Source organism: Chaetodon trifascialis, chromosome 9 (genome assembly GCF_039877785.1).
Source record: "Chaetodon trifascialis isolate fChaTrf1 chromosome 9, fChaTrf1.hap1, whole genome shotgun sequence".
NCBI lineage: Eukaryota > Metazoa > Chordata > Actinopteri > Chaetodontiformes > Chaetodontidae > Chaetodon > Chaetodon trifascialis.
Window position 1 is genome coordinate 7,593,629 of NC_092064.1, and position 17,446 is coordinate 7,611,074.

Below are 17,446 nucleotides of genomic sequence, written 5' to 3' on the forward strand. Positions count from 1 at the left end.
TAGGCCTTGACAGAAGTCACTAGATTAGCGCATGAAGCCTTGGATAAATGTAAATATTGTCCAGCCAGCGCATGTTCACATTTAAGAAGAAGAATTTTTAAGATTTAAGAGTCTTTCCTTATGTTTTTTCCTCCTGAGAGGCAGGAAACATGGGGGGAGAGAGCTTTAAGTACATTTGAGTTGAACCATTAATTGATCATCAAAATTGTTGCCAGTCAATTTTCTTTTGATTGACTAATCGATTCACTGACTGAACGTTTCAGCTTGAAACTTGGTCTTCTGTCCCTTTCTGTAACCTCTCTTGCTCAATCTTGTTTCCATCAACACATAAATATTTCAGACTTCACTTTTTTCTCTCCACATCTCACTGGCCCTTGTTCTATGCTGCATCTCCAACATGCCCTCTGTTTCTGATATCCTCTGATGATTTTGGTCCAAGATCTATATTTAGACACGGAGATGAAAGAGCCTCTGCTGCTATGACTCCCATACCACAGTATCAATTGCTTGAATTGTATAGCAGTGCAGTGCAGTGCTGTGCAGGGAAGGGAGATAGAGGACATAGCAGCAGACAGAGATTCTTGTTGGACTCTAATATGTTTACCGAAGCAGTGTGGTTGTCTGTGACAGGAAGTGAGATTTATTTTTGGTAAAGGAAGCTGTTATTGGATGCTCTGCTGTTGCGTGGTCCGAAGCCTGACTGATAATTGGCCAAAAGAAAGCACGAGAAGACAACAGAGGAATGGGCAGTGTTTGTGATGGCACAGTACATGATCTTGTTTCTGCCTGTGACGGCAGAGACACCCACAAAAATATTCACTTCTGTGACAAGAAGCAAATTACACACACCATCGCAGTCGCACATTTAGACTCATCAACACGCACATCCACACACAAATACAGAGGCAGCAAACAGCAGGAAGTGTGCTTGTTAGTCATGTTCATAGACTCTAGGTGTCATGTGATGCTGTTTTTCCTGCTGACTGCTGACCCTCGCAAATCCACTTGGCTTGACATCAGAATGACCTGCCTGACCTCCCACATTGTTTGTGTTTTTTATGTGTGTGTGTGTGTGTGTGTGTGTGTGTGTGTGTGTGTGTGTGTGTGTGTGTGTGTGTGTGTGAAAGAGAGAGAGAGAGAGAGAGAGAGAGAGAGAGAGAGAGAGAGAGAGAGAGAGATGGAGAATGTGTGTGTGTGTGTGTGTGTGTGTGTGTGTGTGTGTGTGTGTGTGTGTGTGTGTGTGTGTGTGTGTGTGCGTGTGCGTGTGTGTGCAGGGAATTGGTGGGTGTAAAGAAGCAGTGTGTGGAGGTACATATTTTCACAGCACATTATGCTAATACTGCTCACTCATTGCAGGTCTTTTTTTCTCCTCTCACTTTCCCTCTGCAGCAAGTACAGACATGTGTGTGGGATGTGTCTAGCCCATTTAAGATAGTCCTAGTGAAAGGCAGCAAGGTGAACGCAGAGGAGACTGCCAAGGTAAACTCTTGTTTTGTCCACCTCCGTAAAACATTCATTTATGTTCCTGTTAATATGTCACTACACACACAAGACCTGCATGCTCAGTTGTACCATGTCTCCCACAATTTCACATTTATTGCAGTAACTTAGGTAGTACGAAGGATTTGATAATGGCTTTAGCTTCTATGTGAATCCACTGTGAAATACTAATAAATGTTGTCTTGTTACCGAAGCACGATATACAGTATCTTATTCCTCTGTGCTCCACTGTTGTCCAAAAACTATTAAAACACATAATGAGTCACACTGTCACACTGGCAGACATGTTCCTTCATTACCATGAACACACACACTGTAGTTTATTTTGAGTCAATCTCACAAACACGGTTCTGCTGCCAGAAATACTCAGTAGCACACCAAATGTGGCTTTTATATTCCCCAATAAATGCACTATTTACTCCTGTTTGAGTGATCTTTGGTAAATATTTCAGTGGCCAGCATTTTAAAACTGTCTTTTTGGCCTGTAAATAAATATCTATGACACTATATCTTTGCTGCTCCTCTACATGTCAACCTCACCCCCTCACCCAGGTCCAGGTGAGGGCGGGGCTCTTCCACGGCACAGAGCTGCTGTGCAAACCGGCGGTGAGCAGCGAGAGCAGCGGACGCTCAGACCACACATGGAAAGACAGCACGCTGGAGTTTGATCTCTCTGTCTGTGACCTGCCACGCATGACCCGCCTCTGCTTTGCCATCTATGCCGTCATGGATAAGGTCAAGAAGCAGAAGTCCACCAAAAATGCTCACATAAACAAGTACCAGACCATCCGCAAAGCAGGGAAAGTGGTAAGAAGCTTGTCTTGTAGGTTAAATCAGTGCCAAGTTCTTCGGTTTCCACACATATACAACATCTTTATATCTTCTTAACTCAGTCTTAATTCCACAAATGTCTCATTCTGGGATGCAGCACTACCCCATAGCTTGGGTCAACACCATGGTGTTTGACTACAAAGGCCAGCTGAAGACTGGAGACATCATCCTGCACTGCTGGTCTTCCTTTCCTGGTATACACACAAGAACACACTCATGTTTACTTTATATCCACTAATGCAGTGACGCAAGGGTTAAACAAACTTCTCCAGTGATGCAAGGCATTTCATGTGTATCTGTGTGTGTCTTACCCAGATGAACTTGAAGAGATGCTGAACCCCATAGGAACCATTCAGACCAACCCGTACACTGAGAACGCTACAGCGCTGCACATCCACTTCCCAGAGTACTCGTCACACTCCATCATCTTCCCTCCTTTTGACAAGGTCAGACAGCTGTCAGTCATTCACTCACAGAAACATACCTGTGTGCTAGCATTAGCACACAGCGCCAATAAGCTTAAATGTGTAATACAAACATCTCAAAGCTGCCATGATTGTACCATTCTCAGACTACATCTGAACTTAGATTCCTGGATGAGACCTCTGTGGCCTTTTTTCAAGCAGTGAGTGCAGTTGAATTTGTCATCGCAGTGGCTTAGTGCTCCTCATAATGGTACCTAGTGATTATGATCACGTGGTGGCTGTTAACACAAGAGGATCAGGATGTGCTTGGCCTGCTTAATGCCCCGTATCAGAGTATGTGTGTTCGCTAATACAGTGCTCACTTACTTTTTTTTGTAGATACTGGAAAAGGCTGCAGAAATTGCCAGAGCAAGTGACTGCGCATCCATGGTGAGTTGGTGTACGGTGGGAGATAATTGTGTGAACATGCCTAAATATTGCTGTACATTGACAATGCATACAAATGTGAAAATAGAGTGACATGTTTGTTTCAGGTTGGCCAACAACAAACAGGCAGCTCCATCATTTCTCTCTGTTTCTCCCCCTCACACACACTTTTAAAAAGACACACGCCACAGGAATATGGGCACATACAGCTAGTTTCCTTGGAAACCCATTGTCATCACTTTGGCAGGGTGTAGCAGCAAAAATATTTCTATCCCCTTCAGAACTGGAGACTCTAATCAGATTACTTGTATGTTTTCCTGCCTCTCCGCCCCTTAACTAAAACCCCACTCCTGGGTGTGTTACGGTTGGTTACATAATCCTGTGTTATGTAGAGGGCATGCCTGAACTCACCCATTTTAATGTGAGGTGTGTGTGTGTGTGTGTGTGTGTGTGTGTGTGTGTGTGTGTGTGTGTGTGTGTGTGTGTGTGTGTGTGTGTGTGTGTGTGTGTGCGTGTGTGTGTGTGTGTGTGACTATGGATTAGTACAGACTACAATCCTAGTGTTTATTTTTTTATTGTACGTCACTGTGTTTACAGTCACTTCACAGATCCACGCAGTTCCTCTGACATTATTCATCTGTAATCAAAGTTTCAGCATACGTCATTACTCAGTTTGCATTTATATTGTTTAAAGCATGTGTCCCTTTTGAAACGGAGCTCATACAACTTGTTTTAAAAAGAAACATTTCAATGTTAGTCCTTGTTTTGTTTGTGTGGATGAATTAATGCAGCTGATGAGAACTTGCTGGATACTTTGATACACTCCTGCCACCTAGAGGTTTATAATGGTTACTGCTGCTGCTGCTCCTCATCATCCTCTCATTTCCTTTCACATCTTGGTCCCTCTTCTGGTTTTTCTCCTCTACCTCTTCTTCATTCTGTCCTCCTCCAGCCGCCCAACCCAACTGACCATTCTTTTGTTTTCATTGCTTCTGTCAGGGTCGTGGGGGTAAGAAGTTCCACATAGAGCTGAAGGAGATCATGGAGCGTGATGCGCTCTCACAGCTGTGTGAAAACGAGAAGGATTTGATCTGGACACTACGCTACGACTGTAGAGAGAATTTCCCTCAGTCACTGCCCAAGCTGCTACTCTCCGTCAAGTGGAGCAAACATGAGGACATGGCCCAGGTTAGCCGGCATAACACCTGTTCATGCATTTTGATAGTTCAACGTCAGTTCTTTTCAATCTGCAATTAGGTGACGCATGAGATAAATGAAAGAGATTTATACTAGTGACAGTGGGAAGAATTTGATTTCATTGGTTGGGGCTGCAGTTTTGTTAAAAATGAAGACACTATTACTTTGTTCAGTATTAACATGATGGTTATGCATCAGTCTTTGACAACAGACAATGCCTTCTGACAGCTACACCCAGTTAGAATGTAGCTCAGTAGTAAACCAACTTCTCTTATGTGTGACTACATTACACCTTTTCTTTACAAAGCTACACAAGGACTGTATACTGTATGTATGTAACTCTTGATTAGATGTCTGTGTATCAGTTTCTTAGCATCTGTGTGCGTGTGTGTGTTTGTGTGTGTCTCAGCTCCAGGCACTGCTTCAAATCTGGCCCAAACTGTGTCCCAGAGATGCTCTGGAGCTTCTGGACTTCAACTACCCTGATCAGTATGTCAGAGAATATGCTGTGGGCTGTCTCCGGGATATGAGGTAAACATATATATCCACCCACACAAAGACTTTTATATAATACATGTCTGTTTTTCTTTGTCTCATGTTCAAGCTTCAACATTTACATCACCCACAGCGGTCCAGGACACTTTGTTACATGCCTCCTTCTCCTTACTGATTTATTTTATTTTCTATTATAAGTTACTGTAAATGACTATGCATGAGTATCCCGAATGAAAGAAAGATAAAAGCTAGAAAGCAGCTGTTCAGAAACCCTCCTCTCATGCTCCTCTCTCTCTTCTCTCCCCTCACCAGTAATGAGGAGCTGTCGCAGTACTTGCTACAGTTGGTGCAAGTCTTGCGTTATGAGCCCTACTATGACTGCGCCCTCACCCACTTCCTGTTGGAACGTGCCCAGAGGAACCGCAAGATAGGACACTTCCTCTTCTGGCACCTACGGTGTGTACAGACACCAGTGTCTGTGTGTGCATAGAAAGAAAGGGAAAGAGATTGTATGTTTGATGAGTCCTGAGAGGTTTCTCCTCTCACTGTGGCTGTTCTGCTGCCCTCTACAGGTCAGAGATCCACATGCCAGCTGTTTCAGTCCAGTTTGCCCTCATCCTGGAAGCCTACTGTAGAGGCAGCATCCCTCATATTGAGGTTCTAAAGAAACAGGTAGGTCACTCACGCTCGCACACACAGTCTGTTTTATTTATTGACTTTCTCATTTTTGCATCCATAGATTATGTCCCTCTTCCTCAATTCCATGTCTGTGCTTCAGACTTTTACTCTACTAGCCTTTACTCAGGAACCAGAACAGCTGTGTTCTCGTGTTGATCCTGACAGGACTAGATTTATGGTATTTTTAGCGAGCAACAACAGCGTCACCCTCCTGCCCTCTGCAGTATTGATTCTAACTGTCACTCCTGTGGACACTTCCTCCTGCTTCCTCACCAGCACAGTCATTTATCTGGCCGCTTTCCTGTTTGTGAGAGCGCACTCACTGGTTTGAGATCACAATGCTGACATAGTCTGTTTTAGGAAGGATGTAACAGGGGTGATTCCATGATTCCATTGCTGGCTGGATTCAGTCAAACTAATTCTGAAATATTGTTCCAACTTTTCCAACATTGTTACATGTTCTGTCTTTTGACTGTACCAGGTGGAAGCCTTGAGTAAGCTAAAGTCGGTGAATGAGCTCATTAAGCTAGGAACCATCAAGAACGCTCGGAGTAAGACCAAGGAGGCAATGTTGACCAAGGAGGCCATGATGACTTGTCTGAGGCAGAGTGGCTACTCAGAGACTCTGTCAGACCTGCACTCCCCTCTGAACCCCAATGTCCTGCTGTCTGGTATCAAGTAAGACAGCGCTGTTGTGATTACAGGTCAAAGTTATAGATCAGGTTGAATTTTTTTCTCCTCACAGAGCATCTTCTTCATCTGTCTCTCATTCCCCCTTCAGTGTGGAGAAGTGTCGGTACATGGACTCTAAGATGAAGCCACTCTGGATCGTTTACAACAACAAGCTGCTGGGTGGAGACACCCTTGGAATCATCTTCAAGAATGGAGACGGTAAGAAGAATCAAAGAAGGCGGGTTTTGGCAAGGAGGTCATGATGACGAGGGGTTGAAATCACTTTCCATCTTTCAAGTAAACTTTTGCTTTTAAAAGCACAACATTTTCTCTTGAAAGTAAGAAACTGTTTCCATTTTCTTATAGACCTTAGACAAGACATGTTGACCCTCCAGATTTTGAGGTTAATGGATCGGCTATGGAAGGAGGCTAGTCTTGACCTCAGGTGAGTTTCTTTGTGCTCACATCTGTGTGTGCGTGTGTGTGTTAAACGGACAGACCTCGTCGAGCTTGTTTGTTCCTGTTCTCTGTGGGGAAGGGGAAGCTCTGGTGGGGTGCAGCAGAGGAGGGGAGACACTAAATTACCCCATGCTAGTTTGACCTCCAACCTTCTTACACCCTAGACATCCATCCACGCGGACACACACTCATACACAAACACACACTCAATATCTGCATTATGTCCTAATCAAATCCACACTTTCACACTTTGACAAACCCCTTTTCTGTCTTCGTCATACTCTGACACATCTGGAGCTGAGCAGTGGAGGGGGTTGTTTTGACAGTTGAGCTTGAGGACAGTGCTTCAGATTACAGGGACATGAGTTCATGAGTTCGAGCACAGTGACAGGACATTGTGAATGAAGGGAAGGACAATGTAATGAAACCAGTATGATGGTCGGTGTGAGTTTGCAGTGTGATTTCTTGCTGATATATTTTAGTACATGTAGCCTTACTTGTTGACTGTCTGTCGTCATTTTCTCTGATTTATTTAAAGTTGAGTGAGAGCACTTGGTCTTCATTAAACTTCTGTCAAACTACAACTGAAATCTAGAGATTGAATCTGCTTTGAGCGTCATTGGGTCATGGCTGTCGGATCTATAAGACCTTTGGGTCAATGTGTCAGTAAATTATTACAAAAATGGAAGTATTCTGAGGAAGATTTGTCCAGTTCCCACATTTCTGAATCTTGAAAAATTAAAAGCTACTGCCATCTTGTGGAAAGAAAGAAGAAGTGAATGAAGAAGAATACCTACCATCATCTGGCTGGTCTGCGCGTCATCATGTCATCATGTAATCACCATATGTTCTTCACCAAATGTTCCCATCTGTCCTGTCTCAACTCAGTGTAAACAGAATGATATTGTACACTGTCAGACAGAGTGGATTGCACCCAGGGGAGTGAATATGTATGAACTTCCCAATAAACCACAGCCTATTATCTTAATCTCATAAATACACAACAGTGGAAATGAATCTGAAGCAACACACAGAAAGCTACATTTAGACTGCCTGGTCATAAAGCCCAAACCAGACTTTTGCTTTCATATGGCACAGACTTTTGGGGACTGTTTTCATGGGTGTGTTGAAATAAATGTGACAAAAATCTGACACTCACTATATCTGATAGCTTTTACAGTATGCAGTGTTTCAAGTGTAAACAAATGGGGCATGTGTACATAACTAGCAATTGGTATTTTCCAGGCTAACTGACTGATGTGAATGTGAAAAAAGGCTTGATGAAGTGATTGTGTTCAGCATGTATCAGTAGGGATTGCAGTTTTTTCCGATCTGCCCACCAAATCCTCCAGGATGGACATGTTCACAATATTTCAACTGACCGCATTAAGCTCATTTCTTCTCCTTCTCTACTTATCATGCAGAATTGTACCGTATGGTTGCCTAGCGACAGGTGACCGGGCAGGGCTGATCGAGGTGGTCTCATCAGCAGACACGATTGCCAACATCCAGCTGACCAGCAGCAATGTGGCAGCAGCCGCCGCCTTCAACAAGGATGCTTTGCTCAACTGGCTCAAAGAGAGAAACTCTGGGTAAGATGCTGCCTGCTGATCAAATGAACCTCTCGGTGACTGCAGTTTGAGCATCTTTGGAGCAGAGGATGTGTTACAGGTGGCAGGGACCACTGAGGCTCATTTAGAGGAGAGTCCATTGTATCCTGTGTATGTTTTGTCTTGACAGCGACGCGCTTGATCGGGCCATCGAGGAGTTCACCCTGTCATGTGCAGGCTACTGTGTAGCCACCTACGTCCTGGGCATCGGAGACCGCCACAGCGACAACATCATGGTCCGCAGCACCGGACAGGTATGACAGACTGTTTGAAGTATCTGTATGTATTGTCTGCTCTCTCACTTTATTTTTTCCACTGTGCTCACTGATTGGCCCTCTTGTCTGCCAGCTCTTCCACATAGACTTCGGCCACATTCTGGGCAACTTCAAGTCCAAGTTCGGCATCAAGAGGGAGCGTGTACCTTTCATCCTCACACACGACTTCATCCATGTGATACAGCAGGGCAAGACGGGATACACAGAAAAATTTGGCAGGTTTGTTCCACTTAGTTTATCCTTTTACCTGAAGCCTGTTTTTCTTTCACATTTATTTGTTGGGGGATCAGAAGAGGAGTGCAGACACATACACAAAAAATGCAGAATAACTTGTGGTATAAAAGAGGATAAATATGAAATGGTGGTGGACTCACAGGGGAGCCAGTATGCACATAGAAGGTAGGGATGACGAGATTCACCGATTCATATCGGTGATCCGATACAAACGTTTGCGATGTGACTGCACCGGTAGATTCAAAGTACATCGGATATAATTTACAGGTGAATTTACTGTGCGTCTCTCCTAGCCTGTCTGCATCGGTAAATTCCATGGTTAAATCGATTATTTCATGTTCTAGTGCTATTCCCTGCCTAGTCGTGTTTTCCGAGGCAACCTGAATGCACCATCACTGCTCCTTCACTGACGCAAGCGTTGTTCACAGCATGGAGGGAAACAAGAACAACATTAGCAGCGAGGAGATATTCAGTGCACTGAAAAATACACACAACTCAAACATGTGTCAATATTTCAGGTTTTTCAAACAAGAAGGTAAACTGGACAAAACGCACGCAATCTGCAAACAATGCCGAGCAGCTATCAATGAACCTGACTATGCACGTCGTTAATACTGTGCTTTCTGAAACTGTTGAACTGTGAAGTTTCATACGTTTTGTAAAATTGTAGAGACAGAGGACATAATTCGGAGTAAGGATTGCTTATTATAAATAAAATTTAATGCTCTGTCTATACATACTGAATTATGTCTTTTTAAAAAAATAGGATTTATTGGTTTGCTCAGTAAAAACAAAACAAATAAAGCAGAGTTGTGTTATAAGAAATCTGATATGGGCACACTCGTACCACATCCAACTGTATCGAACCGGATCACATCATATTTAACCGAATCTCTTTGTAAGCAAGTCATATCATTATCAAATCATTTTGAATCGCATCGTATCGTGAACAGGAGCAAAACGCATCGCATCGACAGCGGCTTCAGTTTATCGTTAATGTATCGTATCGGTGGCTGCGTATTGAGATGCGTATCCAATCGGCCTCAGTGGTGGAGATATACATCCCTAATAGAAGGCATCACAATCATACCACAGCTTGTGTGTTGGTGCAGTACTCTCTCCCACCAGCAGTTGGCAGTAGAAGCTCAGGAACTGATGAATATCAGGTTTTGACTGAGGAGAAATGTTCTCTGATCAAATTCAGTCTAATAGTGTACTGTAAGTAAAACTGTGCTGTAGTTTACTTGAAAAGGGGATGTTTGACTATCACACACACAGGTCAGTTGCTAAAGCATATAAGATTCAGTGAAATATGCTCAACAGTGTCACGTCTCACATCCATAAAGGGATAAGGAAATTGCAAAGATATAGTAAAGTACCAGGATCATCTCTTTGTGATATTTCTCTGATTATTTCATCCTCCTGGTGCTTCACACTCATTCAAGGTGTTAAGAAACTTCAGGTTTTAATTAATTTAAAGAAGACGTATCTAAAACATTAAATTCATTACCACCTGTCTGTCTTTTATCAAGCAGATGCTTTCCTTATTTTTATTGTTGTTGCATTTTTCTACTAAAGATGCATCATTTAAAACAGACCTGTGCAGTGCGGACTGATGCCTCAAGTGAAAATGTTCAAAGCGAAATTAAAAATCAATCATATAAAACTATGATGTTTGCCTCTATACTCCACTTGTTAATTGTTATTCCCAGATAAAGATGACTGAGCTCAAATACATCAGGAGTCTGAAAATATACAAACCACAGTAACCTGTTTCTGATACTGAGGCTGGAGAGAGGTGCATGCTGATGTGACATGCATCCGCTCTGCCAAAGTGTGCATTGTTTACCAAGGAGGTATGATTGAAAGTGTGCAAGTCATTTTGTTAAAGTGGAAATACCCATGTGTTACGGTAATCTGTGTTATTGTGACCTATATTCAGAGTGTACCGCAGGAGTAAAAACATGTGGAGACAGATCCTGCGTATCAACTGATTCTGTAGCCGAAGTTACTACAGCTCCGAAATCATCCAAATAAACATATAATGCTCTTATGTGTGGTTAAGAAGTCGAGGTCCATTGTGAAACCGTTACCCTCTTGTGTTTTCACAGTAGCCATTGTTTTGTTAGCATTGCCACAAGCCATGCCACACTGAGCTTGAGGTGAGAGTGCTAGATTGTTAGCAGCCTGTGACCATGTCATCTGTAACAGGCTGAAGGGGTCGCCCAAGTCTTTACATTTTTAACATTCACTGACTGAACGGCTTTACGAATACACTTGCTGACATTTACACTGCCTAGTTATGCAACAAATAGGCTTCACAGCTGGGTGTTGGAGATATATTCTGCCTGACACGAGAGCATGAGCTCGAAAGTGATCTGCCCTCAACAATGTTTGTCTGTAAAATGAGAAGTATGGTTGTGGTACATTGTCACGTCAGCATGTGGTGAGAGTGGGTTCAAGAAATGGTACATTGTGTGTCAGGTCAGAAGGAGAACACGTATACAAACATGTTGCTGGGCATTAAAGTAAGTGTCTACATGGGATTTTCAGCACCCCTTACATTATCTATATGCTGCAACAACTGAGCTGTCCACAGAGGATCTATTTAACACGTAAACACATTGTGATCATGTAGGTGTGGTTGCTCGAAAACCATTAGGTTTTAATGTCTGTGCTTGTAATGTGTTCCCTGAAACCACCTCGTACGCTGACCGAAGTCAGAATGCAGCGCGTCATCACTGCATGGTTGGCCTCAAACATAAAGGAAGTGTTTGTCACTTGTTATGAACAGTGTAAGGAAAACGTCGTGTCGCTGAGCAACAGCTCTGCAGATTTTTTTAAACACAGAAGTGGTTCAGAGCATGGGGTGCAGTCCCAAAAACAAATAAAATATCTCAGACTGAGGATATACTGTGTTTACGAAGCATGCTGAAGGAGGCCACTGACTTTTTTTTGGATGTTGTTTACTTTCCTTAAAAGGAAGAGTCACAAGGAAACATCATGCACATCGCTATCAGTTCAAGTAACTGTTGACACCGCCCTGTATATGTCGGAAATAATGGATTGTGTACGTGTGTTTGTGTTGGTCTTGTAGTTTCCGTCAGTACTGTGAGGAAGCCTATCTAATCTTGAGAAAGAACGGGAACCTCTTCATCACACTGTTTGCCCTCATGCTGACCGCCGGACTGCCTGAGCTCACCTCAGTCAAAGACATCCAGTACTTAAAGGTATTACACATGCACACACAGCAGTTTTTCTACATGTGTACATGTACATGTGTCAGAGTGAAAGAAGACTGATAACCTGTGCCTCACATAGACCACACTTTATCACAGGGCATCTTCAGTTTGCATGTTTTGTCTCGTCTGCTTCACCTGAATTCTTCTTTGGTATTATTTGGTAAATTCTGTGCACATAATGGGTACAGTAGTGCAAAGAAATACAGTTACGTATCTCCTACATACCAACGTGTTGCGTGGGAGAAACCGTATATTTAACACATTCCACGTCCCCTCTTACAATCCCCCTTTCCCTCCTCAGGACTCTCTGGCTCTGGGTAAAACAGACGATGAGGCGCTGAAGCAGTTCCGCCAGAAGTTCGACGAGGCCCTGAGAGAGAGCTGGACAACCAAAGTCAACTGGATGGCCCACAATGTGGCCAAAGACAACCGCTCCTAGAATATGTGAGACCCCTCATAGGCCAGGGGTCGGGGCCAAGAGGACACAGTGAAGGAGCGTGCGAGTGCGTGGGAGGGGAAAGGTGTGCTGAGGAGACGGGGTGAAAACCACCCTGGTTTAAAGAAGGGAATCTAGCAGATTATCTTAAACATGAGCAGATTCACCCCCATATACTGTACATACAGAGTAAACCTGCTCTGTTCAGTTACCCTGCACCTATACTTCCTGCATCCCTCCTCGCCTTGCATCACTCTGGCATGGTGCCTCATGAAAATCCAAACTCACGGTCTTGTGACATTTCTGTGGAATCATGGTGGGTAAAGTCGTTGCAAGTTTTGCACAGGCACAGCAGCTGACAGAGCACACAGCCAAAGGAAGGGGACTGAAGCACCCACTCTGCCCACACTAAAAATGAACTGTCCCTGCATAGCGGGCCGTGTGTTGGAGTGGTTGAATTTCATCAGGCAGACTTGAAACTCCGCTGGTATGGACCCTGAAGGGGGCCGTGGTCTGACCACACCCCTGAACTTATATAAGTGCAGCAGAGATAACAGATGGGTGTGGAAAGGGTGGAATGGAAAGGACAAACTCGTCTGACCCCCATGTCTTAAAACAATGTGCACAGCACCCACAGAAAGTGCATCTTAACTGTCTTGCTCCCGCTGCCTCAAAGTGTGCCTCAAAACTGCGGGAAGATTGTATTTTTTATGAGTTTTCTTTTTCTGTTGCCATTTAAGAATTTATCATGAGATGTCTATGTGCCAGACTACTTTACTAGTCCACAGAGTAAACTTGCATTAGGGAAATAATGATGAATGAGAAGGATTGATTAGAGACAAAGATGCCCTGAGCCTTTGGGCCTCTGTTTGAATCTCACTTCCTTTGGTCCATTGAACACTGGAATGCTTTCAGCAAGAAATTTCAAAGTCTTTTAATGAACTAAACACTTTATTTTTTGTTTCTTTTATTTTGAAATGACAATGTGCATTGTTTCTTTCAGAATTTTCAAATCAAGAGCATTACTGGACAAAGAGTTATCCCCTGTGAGTTGACACTGTTCAGCTTGTCTTAAAGCCTAAAAGGATGTCAGCGGTTTAAAGCGCCATCCCGCCCATGCTAGCAACCATGACAAAGAAACTCGCAGAGGAGCGACTGATGCTTTTTAACATGTTAGTACCAAAACAAAAAGCGACATTTAGTAATTTCATTGTTCATACTGTGTTTTTAATTGTCTGTTTCTGAATTGAATGTGAAAATATGTGCCCCTCTCTTTTTAAGTGTATTTGTTTTTATACGAGCAGATGTGGGCGGAGTTTATCAGTAGGGATATTACACTGCGATGCAAAGCTACTTCCTCGTTTTTGACATACGGTGCTCCTCAGCATCTGCATCTGTGTTTGATTTTCGTGCAATATCCGAGTATATGAACCATATCCTATTACATAAAACCTTAGGCCCGGGCCTAAGCCTATAATGGTGTTTCTCTGTTGGTTTATGTGTGATGCAGCTGTATTTCGCACCACTAGCCTTCAAAAGTCTCAGACACTGGATATTGTCAAATGTACAGGCTTTTATTGTTTTGCTGGTTTTTGTTTTCATAGGAGTTTTATTAAAGTTATTTTCCACTGCGCTGCATTTCTGCCTGGAGTCTGTTTCCTTGGTCGAGATGTGGATTGCATGACTGCTCCCACTCAGAGCAGCACCATGTGTATTTTTGCCAGTTTTGAGAGCTTATTGATTCCTGATCAGAAATAAACTCCAACATATTTTCCTGCTTTATTCTGCAAGAGAAAATAAGAAAGTAGCCTCAGTGCCAGAGAGAAGTTCACAATGCTTCTGTTTGCCTCAGTTATGGGTGTGCAATACTAAACAAGTGTGAAAACACTAAAGACTTTATTTGAAGATGTTAGATTTGAGCAAGGGCAGAGGATATTGTTGCTCACCCTGACACACTTAAAAGATGATGAAAAGAGATGCTGACTAACAGCTGAAAAAGCTCCAGTCATTACACAACTGTTGTTCTCCCAGCAACCAGACGCAGTGCAAGGAGTTATTTAAGGACAGATTTTTGGCTCCTCCCCACACACGAAATCCACTGAGGGAAAACAGCGATTTTCAATCTCATCTGTCGAAGTAAATTTAGCTCGATTACCGTTTGTGAAACATTAAATCTTTTCATTTAGCTGCTTTTTCTGCTGCTAGAGACTTAAACTGAGAGCAAAGCCTCAGTGTTGGTCCCAAAAATAACAGCGTTTAGCTGTGGAGTCAGATCCTGTAAGATTAAATGTAAATGACTCTGCTATAACTTTGGAAAAAGAAAATGATTTTACTCATTTAAAATTATGCAATATGTCCATGAAATATAAAAACACAAAAGTACTTAATGCAGAAAGTATAGTCTTACATATTGTTAATTCCATTAATGACGACAGAAATTTCATTGATGCTGTCAGACGTAGCATAAAGGTGGAGCTGGGGTGGATTTAAATGGCTTGAAGAGGAAGCAGTGAGGGTAAGCAGGCCATGATGGTTTAAATAGAGATCAGCTGTCAGCTGAGGTGGGCTGGTCTGAGATCAGCTGAGCCATCAGCCAGTGAAGCTAGAGTGCCAGTTGAGCTTGACCTCGACCTCTGTGGGCTGCCTGCACTTGAGATCTAATGTTTGCACAGTACCTCTATATAAAAATGGACCTTTTACAATAGGGCATAAGGTTACCTCTCCCTGCCTGTAAACAGTGCGCACTGACATCAAATGTGCAAATTATTGTGCTGAATTTAAATTATGGGAAGTGAAGCCCGTGTGTGTGCTCCCGCACTTGCATGCGTGGTGGTGGTGACCTTGGTGACCTCCTGCCTCTACAGTATTAAAGAATATTACGTGGATGTTTGCAAGTGCCACCCACCTCATCATGGGGATCCTTTATGTGCGGGCCGTTTCTCATCTGAAGTGTACAGAAGCGCTTCTTTAATGCTGCTTGTATGACTCAGGAGGTGTATTTCTTTTCACTGTGTGGGGAATGTTGAAGTCTCGAACTTCAGCAATCATCATTTGTTGCTTCTTTATTATTTGGAGCAACGTTCGTTTCTCAGAGTGAATCATCTGCTGTACGTGTGTTCTTGTTCACTGGCGTTACATAATTCAATACCTGCTAGAAGGGAGCGCAGACACAGTGGTAGATAGAAACAAGGGAGGCTGTTCAGTAGCTGTGCGCTGTTCCAGTCTTCCATTGATGCATCTGTGACACTCTTTTCCACTCACTTAATTTTAGTTTGCACATATTTGATGCTGGCCTAATTTAAGAGGCCTTATAGTACATGCTGGTTACTAAACAGGGACCTTTAAACATGAACAGGATCACACCTACACAGTCAAACATAAAGCCAAATGCTGCTGACACTGTTTCCCACGACCAGGACATAAGCACAACAAAAGATTTTGGAAATGCATTCAAAGGGATACAACGGAGCTCAGCCCATGAATGCAACTGACCTGAAATGATGTCTTTCTATTCATTTCTGTTGTTAGTGTCAACCACCTGACCTGCAGAAGGATCCATGTTCAAACATCTGTGGAGTGAACTTTGTTTCAAGATTCAGAAGTATGTAGCAGTACTACTCCACTACAAACATGTCAGAAGGGATACTACAGTGATGCATTAATACAATCTAATATCTCTCTCAGTATATCAGTCACAGGGGTCATTTTTAGGCAGAAAGACCAGTTTTACTTTTGATCCTTATAGTACATTTTTTTCTGAAAATACTTCTGTACATATTCCTCAGTAGAATTTGGAATGAAGGACTTTTACTTGAATGTTTTACTGGTACTTTTATTGTAAATGGTATGAATACTTCTCCCACCACTGCATGCACAAATATGACACTTTTTGACAAGTCAGTCCTTCATTTCACAAAAATGTTGTTTACGGTCTTGAAGATATATGTTCATATATGTCATTAAAAATGTTGTCAGTGGCGAAAATATATGTTTTTGCAGGTGCATTTGTTCATCAGTTTATGATATTTTTTTTCATGCTTTAATTTCAGTTACTTCCTATTCAACCAGTGTGTGTCAGGTTAGTCCTGCTTGCTCAAAAGCCCTGATCTGAATCCCACCCTGACCTCTCATCATCTGCACCTTCAGTAGCAGGAAATACAAACCCATCATCTTGAGACTTCCCTTCAAAAACAGTCAGTAATTTAATGTATGCACAGTAAATTATGTGGCGATATATATGTATATGTATAATATAATGTAGTGGATTTCTGGTTAGATAACCATGATTGTCATGACCGCCAGTCAAAGCTCTCAGAGGCTTTGCAATTAAAGCCACCCACATAATGACTCACTCCTGTTTAGGGAGTTCCGCCCGCCTGTAGGATCCCCCAGTCTCTGTGTGTGTGTGTGTGTGTGTGTGTGTGTGTGTGTGTGTGTGTGTGTGTGTGTGTGTGTGTGTGTGTGTGTGTGTGTGTGTGTGAAACTCAGATCCACACGTACCTCTGTGTTGAGGACATCAGTCGTTCCACCAGTACAACGTCCACAACTGAATGCAACGAGTGTAGCCTACACCTCGTCTTCAGGGGGCTGTCGAAAGGCTTCCTGGGAAATGTTGGAAAACACAAAGCAAACATGTCGAGTAAAGTTACTGGTAAAGCCTCATACATTGTTATGCTCTCAGCGGGCTACCACACAAGCCAATTTAGAGAGGGCGGATGTGTGACACTTGATTCTCACATGTTGTGGTGAGAGGACGCTGAGGACCATGAGGAAAACTGCAGGGTGGAAGGTAAATTAGAGGGCCATCTCAGTGGGGCTCGAGGTGCAATTTTGAACTTAGCGTACGGAGTGCATAGAGACCTCGAAAACGCAGATTTTCACTCTGTGATCCCCACGGAGACGCTTGGCATGAGAAGAAGTGTGGTGTTATGGCTGCCGCGCCAGCGTGTGAGAATAAACTGCGTGG

General features: G+C 43.0%; 1 protein-coding gene across 1 annotated transcript in view; it reads left to right on the forward strand.

The window, feature by feature from the left end:
• The window catches only part of pik3cb (phosphatidylinositol-4,5-bisphosphate 3-kinase, catalytic subunit beta), a 55,048-nt gene extending 40,931 nt beyond the window's left edge, over positions 1 to 14,117 (forward strand). The window contains exons 8-24 of the mRNA XM_070970682.1: positions 1,390 to 1,479; positions 2,053 to 2,307; positions 2,429 to 2,525; positions 2,647 to 2,777; positions 3,135 to 3,185; positions 4,182 to 4,370; positions 4,789 to 4,910; positions 5,187 to 5,330; positions 5,447 to 5,546; positions 6,034 to 6,230; positions 6,334 to 6,443; positions 6,591 to 6,669; positions 8,108 to 8,275; positions 8,424 to 8,547; positions 8,642 to 8,787; positions 11,900 to 12,032; positions 12,346 to 14,117. Coding sequence (XP_070826783.1) covers positions 1,390 to 1,479; positions 2,053 to 2,307; positions 2,429 to 2,525; positions 2,647 to 2,777; positions 3,135 to 3,185; positions 4,182 to 4,370; positions 4,789 to 4,910; positions 5,187 to 5,330; positions 5,447 to 5,546; positions 6,034 to 6,230; positions 6,334 to 6,443; positions 6,591 to 6,669; positions 8,108 to 8,275; positions 8,424 to 8,547; positions 8,642 to 8,787; positions 11,900 to 12,032; positions 12,346 to 12,483 — 2,274 coding nt within the window. The 3' untranslated portion in view covers positions 12,484 to 14,117. The remainder of the gene's footprint in view (positions 1 to 1,389; positions 1,480 to 2,052; positions 2,308 to 2,428; positions 2,526 to 2,646; positions 2,778 to 3,134; positions 3,186 to 4,181; positions 4,371 to 4,788; positions 4,911 to 5,186; positions 5,331 to 5,446; positions 5,547 to 6,033; positions 6,231 to 6,333; positions 6,444 to 6,590; positions 6,670 to 8,107; positions 8,276 to 8,423; positions 8,548 to 8,641; positions 8,788 to 11,899; positions 12,033 to 12,345) is intronic.
• The last annotated feature ends 3,329 nt before the right edge of the window (positions 14,118 to 17,446 follow it).